This window comes from Condylura cristata, unplaced genomic scaffold (assembly GCF_000260355.1).
Source record: "Condylura cristata isolate star-nosed mole 26May11 unplaced genomic scaffold, ConCri1.0 scaffold00004, whole genome shotgun sequence".
In the NCBI taxonomy this organism is placed as follows: domain Eukaryota; kingdom Metazoa; phylum Chordata; class Mammalia; order Eulipotyphla; family Talpidae; genus Condylura; species Condylura cristata.
In genome coordinates, this window is record NW_004567105.1 from 16,503,741 (window position 1) to 16,514,088 (window position 10,348).

Consider the following 10,348-nt stretch of genomic DNA (forward strand, 5'->3'; position numbering starts at 1 on the left):
ACATTGCATAACACACTGGATTGCAATTAATTGTTTTGATTTTTCACTGGACTTCCTAGAAGGGAGTCAACCTCTTTGTAATCTTACCCACTCACCTAACACCTGGAACTACTTTATTCTTTCACCCCATAGGAAACAATGTAGTTAGCAGTTAAGGGGTCCGTGTTTTGGCAGAACTACCTGGGGACAAAACATTTTCTTCTGTATAACTTCAAAAAAAGTCTCATTTGTAACGTGGAGGCAAAAAATTTTGATTAATGTGAAAACGAAGTAAAACAGCACCTACAAGACACCTATCCCGTAACAGCCAAGCATCAGGATGTCCTGTAATCCTCCTTTAGGGCTCCAAACGCGGTGGGTAATTTCTCTTTCAAGGATTATTCTGGACTAATTCTTTCCTAGGTCATTCCTCCAGGTAGCAACTTTGTGTCTCAACCACTAGGTTCAGACTTTCAAAAGTCATTCTTTTCCCCACCCCTCACCCCCCACCTGCTCCAAGTTCTTGAATTTCCCTTGCCTGAGGGGTGTGTCAAAGGGCCGATTCAAGCGAAACTTAAACATGGAAACTCTCTGGCTAGTGTTTTTCTGGATAACTTTTTGAGACCTACAGTCAGGAGTTTTGCTTCTGAGTTTCTATCTTCGAAGTCAGCGTATTCATCCCGCTGAAGTCGTGGCCCTCAGCGCCCAGGGGGCGCGCAAAGCAGACAAGTTGAACGAGCGAACGTCGGAACGAATGAATGGGCTGCGTCGGCGACTAGGCCTCTGTTACGTCGCCCACCAGCGCCGGCGTGGTGCAGATAAAGGCACTGCGGGGGGGGCCGGTCGCCCAGTCCCACCCACGCGCGGCAGGCTCGGCCACGGGCGTCGGAGCACCCCGCCGCTCCGCGCCACCTCCCCCAAGTCCCTGCCCCGCTGCGGCGCGTCACTTCCGCCACCCCTGACCGGGGCTGGGGCGGGGAACGCGGGGGAGGGGGCCAGGTCCGAGGGAAGACCGCCCGCGCCAGAGCCCGCGCCCGAGCAGGGACTACATTTCCCGAGGGGCCTCCGCGGCAGCAGTAGCGGCGGCGGGCGCGGCAACGTCCCCCGGAAGTGGAGCCCAGGACTTCCACTCGTGCGTGAGGCGAGCGGAGCCGGAGACAAGACCACAGGCCGAACTCGGGATCTGACAAGATGGCCGGGCTGCCCCGCAGGATTATCAAGGTAACCGCCCAGACCGGCCGCCGGCTCTCCGCTCTGCTCGTGCCCGTCCAGCGGCCCTGGCGGCGCGGCCTCTCGCTTCCTCCTTCCCGCGGCCCGCGCTGGGAGGCCCGAGGCACCGCGGAGAGGGTCTGGCCGCCGCGGCGAGGGAAGTCGGGCGCTGGGGAGGGGGCGCCGGTGAGACTTCCGGCCGCGGCGGGGCAGCCTGGCGGCGGGGACCCGGGGCTTCCAGGCAGCTGCCCAGCGCGGGCAAGGCCTGGCCTGCATTCTGTCGGAGGGCAGGGGCTGCGGGGTTGCTGTACTCTGGTTTTGGGCGCGGGCCAATGCGGCCTTTCAGACCACCCCCGGGCGAAGGCCGCGGACGCGCGGGAATCGCGGCGGGACTCGGACTCTCGGCTGGAGTAGTGGCCCGACACGGCCCCTGGAACCCGGAGCTCCCATCTCGGTCCGGGCGGGAGCGCGGGGGTGCGACAGCCCTGAGATCAGAATGAATGAACGGGGAGGGTGAGGCCGGGCGGGGCCCTGGGCCCCAGGAGGGCCGCGAGTCCTGCGGCATTCGCACCTTCAGCCCCTGGCCTCGGGGTGCAGCAACGTGGGGGCTCAGTGGCTGGCTGCGCTCGCTTCCGCAACTTCTTTAAATACGTTTCCGCTGGTTATCTTCTAGAAGTGATTTTACTCTGGCTGGTAAACTCTTTCGGAACTGTTTCTGTTCAAAAGGAAATAGCTTAGCATCAAGATTGGGGTGGGAGGGCGCAGGTATGGGGTATCTTGTGAAATCTTTTGCACAGAATCTAGATTTTTGCGCTTTAATTATTAAACCGTCCTTTGGCTATGCATGTTTTGACGAGTACATATGGAACCCATGAAAAAACTAGAGATTTTGGTTTGGTAAATACTTAATACTTTAAAGTGCTCAGATGTGAAGTTTCTTGCAATTCGCAGAAACTAAGTCATAAGGCTTCTTTTTTTTTTTTCAGTTTTAGTGAAGGAAATTAGTTGAGCCTCTCAGTTGCTCAGTATGCAATTTAAAGTCACTAAATTGTAGCATCGTTTTGTTTGATATAACGCTTAATTAATCAAGGTCTAAAGTTTTGGTGGAGATGCATGCTAAGTGGAAGACCTGTTGAAGAATGATGTATTTTGTGCTTTGTACATTTGCTATTAAATAAAAACGAGACAGGAGTGTCACTTACCTAAAGGCCCTTGGTCTAGAGGTATAAGGCTTTTCATCAGGTAGAAATTCTTAGAAATCAGAAACGTGGACCAGATTATCATTGTGTGCCTGAGTCTAATATGAACCTTCACAGTGTGCAATTTGTGTTAACAGATTTGTCTCAGGTTCTCAGGCAAACTTACAGTGTGATTTTATTATGATGCAGTCATGGGGCCCTCATGGTCATGCTTATTGAGGCCCCATTTGAAAATGTGGGGTGGAGGAAAGAGTGGTGTATCCACAGGGCTTTTTTTTTTTTCCCCATAGGTTTTCAACATAACTGCAAATTGATAATCATGAAAAGTCTAAATATGTCATACACTAAAATTTTAGCATTTTTAAATTTTTTGCTTGATTCCGGGATACTCTGCAATAACATGAAAGCCTTGGATGACATACTCCGTGGAACTTTGTTTATAAATGTATAGAAACGACAGAAGGCAATAAACTGAATTCCTTATAAATCATTCATATGCCAAACAATAACTTAGTTTATAGTAGGCATTCACTTTTACTATTTAAACTAATATAGTGGTAACTCAGATAATTTTACAGTATTTTGAGAGTATCTCCTTTATCAAAAGTGCCTTGATTTGGGTTTTATCCTATAGAAGTTAGGCGCTTTTTACTTTAATGTCATTGCTTAAAAGATCTATTTCCTCCATTCTCTAGGAGTGATGAAACGATTGTTTTTTCTAGTGTCCATGGTTTTGTATCATGTAAATTTTCTGTATAAGTGAAAATGAAGTTTGCTTATTCTTTGTCAATCATAATGCAAGTTCTTTTAGGAATGTCATGGTGGGGGTGACTTTACTGTTAAGAATGATGGAAACATACCTTCTTTCTCATTTTTATTTCTATTTTTATTATTTATGTATACACACTTGGGTACAGGCCAGAGGTGCAGGGACTTTGTGAGAATTCACCAGAGGCAGAATGGTGAACAGAACAGACAGATGTACTGAAATACTGCTGGGGGAAGTAGGGAGTGGGTCAGTAGAGGTGCCATGTGGGCCACCTCCCTGGCCAGGCATCAGACTTGTGTTGAAGCAGCTTCAGAGAGCTTTACAGTACTGGTTTTTAACCCATTGCTCCACCAGGGAGGGGCCGCACATACCTTCTTTCATTGGACAACTGTTAATATGATTTTGTCTGCCTCTAAATGGTTATCATTAACATTTGCAATATTCTTCGACTGTTTGATACCTACAGTAATCTGTGATCTAATAACCCACAAAACTGCTTTCCTATTCCTAGGGTCTTAAAATTGGCCAGAGGCAGAATTTGGCTCTTGACTCATTGCGACTGTCATGAAAATGACTTGTAATGTATCATGTGAACTGGAAATAACTATATAGCATAAAATGATTTTTAAGACTTAGCATTCAAGAAGTTGCTGTCCCATTTAGATTACTTCCAATCGAGTAGCAAATTCTGTAGAAAAGAAAACTTGAATAGACACATTCTTGCCTCCCCCTATGCCCTAACCATTGTTCAGTTCCATCATTTAGTGCCAGTCCCACTTTCCTGCTTAGGAAACTAATTAGTAGCAGCAGCTAGTGTTACTTTTAACAATATAGACCATATTGCACCCCTGTTCAAAACTATGCTAAGGTTCTTTTTTACACTTAAAATAAAATTTTGGCTTTTTGTCCTTCAGCTGCAAGGCCAGGGATTTGCCTACCTTAGAAGTTATCTGATCTTGTTGCTGTAATCTTTAAGAGGCTAACCTTATTACACTCAGGGCTTTCCTCCTGTTTAAAGGATTGCTTGCTTTGGCATAGTGTTCAGTTTTTGCTCACATGTCACATTTTCAGGGTGTCTTACCTATCCTAAAACACAAATATCCCTCTTCTTGGCACTCTTAGTTTCTCTTTTTTCTCTGTTCCCTGCTCTATTATAGATCACTTATCACTACTCTTAAGGTTGTATTTTTATCTCCTCCAAAGAGCAGGGATTCTAAATCTTACAAAGAAAATAAAGACTTGAATCTTTCCTTCAGCATTGCAGTTTCCCTCCATAGACAACCATAATTTTTATTGAGTGTCCTTCCAAAAAGGCCATAGATTGGTGCGTGTATGTTTGTCCTATTCCTTTCTTCCCCATGCAAATAACTGTGATTCCTCCATCCCACACACCCACTTTATCTTTGCAGTGGCTCATTATTTTTAAAGGACTGTTTTGTGGAACCCGTGTTTACACCTCAGTTTAACTAGTTGCTTTTTGATGACTTAGATTGTTGCCACCATTTTACTATATAAACAATACTGTAATATAATCACATATTACATAGTCATAGTATTATTTTACATGTATGAGTTGATACTGAATCTTCGCAGTTCTGTGTTTAACAAGAATTTTTCTTTTTTTTCTCTTTACTCCTAGGCCAGAACTCTTAATGTCTGAAAGTGACTGAGCAAATATAGCTTAAGGTCTCATAGGAAGAAATTATCTCAAATAGGAGATAGGTCCTCCCTAATCTCTGTAATAAAGAAGCAGTAGCTATTTGGGGAGTAAATCTAATGAGATGAGTATGTGGCATTGGTTGAAATAAATTTATTTCAGTTTTATGTGTTACATTGACAGTGATAATTGGCCTCAAAATTAATAATGAAAACAATAAAATATAGCCTTCTGACATAGTAGTACTTAAAGAATTCACTTGACTAAAACTTACTAAACCAATGTGCTAAGTTTAGAATTTACCACTCTTTCCTAAATTTTACTTTTCTATTTGGGAAGGCTTAACTTTAAATTCTTATATATGTGACATGATCTGACTTTGCATTGAAACTTGAGTTATTTATTTTTTCACTGTAACATTAATTTTGATTATTAAAAAAATACAGATACCATTTTTTCTCATCACTATTTAAAAGTCACTGATTTAATGTATTTTGATAGATAAGGTAGCCCATCAGAACATGGCACGTTTATTAAGGAAAAGGGAAGTAAATAGGTGGGAAATCTTTAAAGACTTGATTTGCAAATTAGGTAGTTTTTAGAAAGAAAAATGATTCAAAGAATTAGCCCCTTTTTAAATGCTAAATATTGTCTTTGGCTGGCAATGTTTTTTCCCCCATTTTAAAAAAACAAACAAACATGAAAACTTCATGATGAAGATAAACTTGTTAGGAGTTTTATTTAAAACATTCTTAGGAGGGCCCTCCCTGGTGGTGCAGCAGGTTAAAACACAGCACTGAGAAGCTAAAGCCACTTCAGCATGAGTTCCATTCCTGTCCGCCCTGGAGATGACCCACATGGTGCCACAGACCTCTCCTGATCCGCCCGCAGCAGTGTACTTCGTTGATCTGCCTGTTCTGCTCCCCACTCTGTCTCTGGTGAATCCTCTCACCGCCCCTGCACCTCTGACCTGTATGTACCCCAGTTCTGTATGCATAAATAAATAAATCTTTAAAAAAAAATAAAACATCCTTAGGAAACAAACTCTTAAAAGGTAAAAATTTGATGGGAATAATGTGGGTCTTGGTTCTTTTGGTTGTTCCACGTTAGGAATTTTCTCACTTTCCTAGGACAGTAAGCGCTATTTTTTCCTTAAGATTTCTGGGTATTCAGGTTCTGGCTTATTTGTAAATTCCTTTCCTCTCTGGATTCTGGGTTAAGAATCCATGGATGCTTTGGGAAGTGATTAAACTTTCAGGTTGTGAAGATATTGTTTAATATGCCACCTAATGTTTTGATTTTGTAGTACGGGCATAATTGAAAGTAAGTTAAAAATAGCAGTGAGTAGTGGAGTGTTATTTTTTTTTTTCTAAATATTTATTTACTCATACAGAAATGGGGTACAGGTCAGAGATGCGGAGGGTGAGAGGTTTCACCAGAGACAGAGTGGGGAGCAGAACAGGCAGATCGACGAAGTACACTGCTGAGGGGAGCAGCCGGTGGGTCAGGAGAGGTCTGCCACTCCATGTTGTCACCTCCGGGGCAGACGGGGATCGAACTCATGCGGAAGTGGCTTTAGCTTCTTAATGCTGTGCTTTAACCCGCTGTGCCACCAGGGAGGGCCTGGAGTGTTATTTTTTAAAGCTCCTATATCAGACATTTTGTCCAGTCCAGACTGACTGATTCTCACAAAATAGAAACTGAGTTTCATCAAATTATCATTATGCAAGTGACAGTGATATCAGAGCTGTTACACATTTTCTTTGTGAATACCTGAGTTTTTTCCACACTTGTTACCACTTCCAGCCGTAGTTATATTTTTTGAAAACGCCATCCTTTTCCTCCTCTGATGAGGACTGCTCATAGGTCAAAGAAGTTGGGTGACTAGTATTCCAGACTTCAGACCCTTTGCCTTGTAATGAATGAATTTAAAAAATGAATTTAAAAAAATAACTTGCTCAGCAAATTCAAGTAGTATGAATTCCAAACATACATGTAAATCTGTTGTGAGCTGTGGGTGAATATGCACTTTTAAGTATTAAGTTGTGGAAACAAGTTGATGAGTATCCAGCATGGGGCTTTAAATTTATAATTGTCCTTAACAATTCTAATGTAGATGCTTAATCACTGTTATATAATTTTACTTCCTACAAGCAAAATGGATCTGAAAGGCATAGTATATGTAGTAATGTTACATCAAGAAATAAACTTTTGGTATGAAAAGTGAGTTGGGCTGCTTAATTTTTTAGACAGTTGAAATTTTCTTCGCAAATACAGTTGTTAGGGACATCATGGATATGTAGATTAGGTGGAATAATAGGGAACCAGTTAATTCCAGCAGAAATCTTAGCTTCCCCCTTTTTTAAGATTGGTTTTTTATGCATGTAAGAACTGGGGTACAGGCCAGAGGTGCAGGGGCAATGAGAGGGTTCACCAGCGACAGAGTGGGGAGCAGAATAGGCAGATTGATGTACACTGCTGAGGTGAGCAGCAGACGACAGGAGGGGTCTGCTATGCCATGTTGGCCACCTCCTGGGTGGGGATTGCACTCGTGGCACACAGCATGGTGCTGTGCTTTCATCTGTTGTGCCACCAGAGGAGGGCCCATCTTAGCAACTTTTAAAATGCTTTTAAGTAAATTTTTTTTTTTTGTAATTGTTAAATACAGTCATCTTTAATTTGTAGATAGAGGGATGTAGAGTCACCAGGGTCTGAGACTGTGAGAGTGAAAACAGTGGGCCTTGTGGCTCTGGTGGCAGAAACCATTATTGTGTGTTTGGAAGAACTGCTAACTGGTTAAAAGCCCTCAGAATCAACAGAAAGAATTCTTTATCCATTCTTTCAGTAGCTACACCACACTATTTAGGGCACTTTATATTTGTTAAAATCCTGGATGTAAGTATTGTAAAATCCCCTAAGGATACTTAGCAATAGAAAGTTTTATAGTTCTAAATTGGCCTGTAACTCAGATGTTTCTAAATGGAGCTTCATATATAATAGATATATTTACAGTACTTTTAGACATTGGTTTCAGAATTCTAGTGTTGACATATTTTACAATTTTTGAAATTGGCGTTTTTCCCTCTTCAGTTCTTAAAACTCATAGATGCTGTCACATTATGTGGTTTGATCTGCTTTAGGCAAATCAACCTTTATTTTCAAATGCTTTATAATCTAGCAATTGAAGGCATTTTAGTTAAGAAAATACTAGACTATAGCAAATACTAACTTAGTTTTGTTAGGTTATGGATGTATTGTTATTTCTAACTTTGTACTATTTCCTCGTGATTTACACTAAGGAAGGTGTTACTATCATAAAGTCACAATTTTTTAATCACCTTTAAGGATAGTTGAGATTACATCATCGCCTTCCCTACCTTACTATGGGGCACAGGCAAAAGTCCATTTAGTAAGCTGGTAAGAGCCCAAGACCAAATTTCAGTCTTCTAGAACAATTACTAAGGTTGCAAGATGTTTTCCTGTTTAATTAAATGGACATTTATTGAATACATAGTCGTATGTATAAGTACTAAGCCAGCATGAACCTAATAGGCATTGTAAAAGAAGAAAGTACATTGAGATGAAAGACTTGTGTGGGATCTACCATAGGCCGAGGATGAAGGAAAGGTATGTGTTAAAGAAAATTATTTTAAACTTGGAGAGAAAGATGGACAGTGAGATTTGGACAAAGAGAAAAGCGAATATGAAAGCTGGAAGCTAGAGAGCAAGCAGCATAGCATCCCTTACTCTGGAAATCCAGTGACATGGATACTATCTTTTATAGTAACTAGGGTTCTGTCAAGGACTACTGTTAATTTTAAGTTCAGAGAGTTGGCATCAGAACTGTTGTTCAAATAAAACACTGTTTTGAATTCTTAAATTCAGGCTTAGTCTCTGAATCATAATTTCCCACAATATGATGTGGCAAACATTCTTCAAGTAGATTTTTATTACCATACAATTTTCACACAGTTCTTATTATGTGAATTTATGGCATCTTAAGGTGTACTTCCTATGTAGTAGCTAGTGTTTTAAGCTTGTTAATTTGCTTAATTTTGGCAGCAATCCTATGATGTGGATATTTGTATTTTATGTATTTTACAGACAGTGAAACCTGCACAGAAGGATTAAGTAGTTGTGGAGCTGTTCTAAACCCAGGCAGTGGGACTCTCTGCACTGAGGGTACTATAGATGACATATACCAGGACGTATCTGCCCCTACATTGATGGCTGACTATGCATGTGTTCTTATATTTTATTATTTGGACAAATGAGGTGGGAATAGTATTGTGTGTGGAGAAAATACTTAGCTCTCTGATAACTGTTATCACTTCTCTTTATTGTAGTTTAATTAGAGGTTTTTGCACAAGTCCATATTTAGTAATATGGTTTGCCCTAAAATGGAATGTCTCTGATATAGGATGGCATCTGGCCACCTGGATCTCTCAGTTGGGGATGTTTGGAGTTTTGGTAGAAGGAATTGAAGAAGATTAGCTATTTCTCTTTTTCTTAGTTCTTAACAGCAAATATGTTTGAGGTGTCATTGCATGAGACCAAAATTTCTCTATTAATTTTAAACAGCACTTTTAAAATTTCTATAAGCCACAAAGTAGAGTTAGTCTTACATTCAGTTATAGATTAAGTTGAATTTTGTGTTTTTTACTTGGGGGTGGATGGATAGCTGTACTTGACCTAGTGTTACCCATTTGTACAGAAGGAAAATGCTTCGTAGATCTGCTCATGTTATAATTTTGGGCTTGGCTTTAAGGAAAAAAAAAAAAAACAACAAGCAGTCATTTCTTTTCAGTTAAGAGTCAGAGTGATTTACAGCTATGTAGCTTCAAGTTTCTTATCTTTACCTGTAAAAAAGCTATTTTTTTTAAGTAACATTAAAAACAACAACACTCTCTCCACCCAGTTTTTGTTGTTGCTTTTTTGTTCAGGTAGTTTAAATTAGAAGTGTGGCAAGTTCTTCTGTTCCTGCTACTGACTGTGATTTGAGATTTATGAACATGTGGTCAGACCGTGCCTTTATCTTATCAGAACCTCCTTCCATTTAACTTACTTATTTTAGAGAACAGAACATACAGATTTATTGAAATAAGCTGCTAAGTAGAGCAGAGGGTAAAACAGGAGAATTGTGCTGCCTCTCCTTCCATTTTAATGGGGTGGGCTATTGATATGTTGCCTGTTCGTGTAGTAACTAGAAGATATTTTTGTGAACATTTGCACATCACATTTATTTGGACTGTTATACATTTAATAGTTTAATAATTGTTACCCCAGCTTTCTAAAGTATTTTACAGTTTTCAGATGATTTTAGTGTACACATTGTGGAAATACTGCCTTTGTGTGTGCTTGACTTCCATGTAAAGATGGGTCAAATACGGAAGATGTGAGTGAAATACTAACAGCCAGCACCTTCTCTTATAAGAGGACAAAGTATCCAGTGGAAACATCAAAGATAGGGCAGTTGAGATGCGGAAACCCTCAATATTGGTTTAGGGGAAGAATTTTTGATGGGAGATAATCTGA

At 41.0% G+C, this 10,348-nt stretch overlaps 1 protein-coding gene across 1 annotated transcript in view; it reads left to right on the top strand.

Moving 5' to 3' along the window:
• Positions 1-817: 817 nt before the first annotated feature.
• Positions 818-10,348, top strand: part of UBE2N (ubiquitin-conjugating enzyme E2N) — a 35,705-nt gene continuing 26,174 nt past the window's right edge. Inside the window, exon 1 of the mRNA XM_004675813.1 lies at positions 818-1,200. Coding sequence (XP_004675870.1) covers positions 1,171-1,200 — 30 coding nt within the window. The 5' untranslated portion in view covers positions 818-1,170. The remainder of the gene's footprint in view (positions 1,201-10,348) is intronic.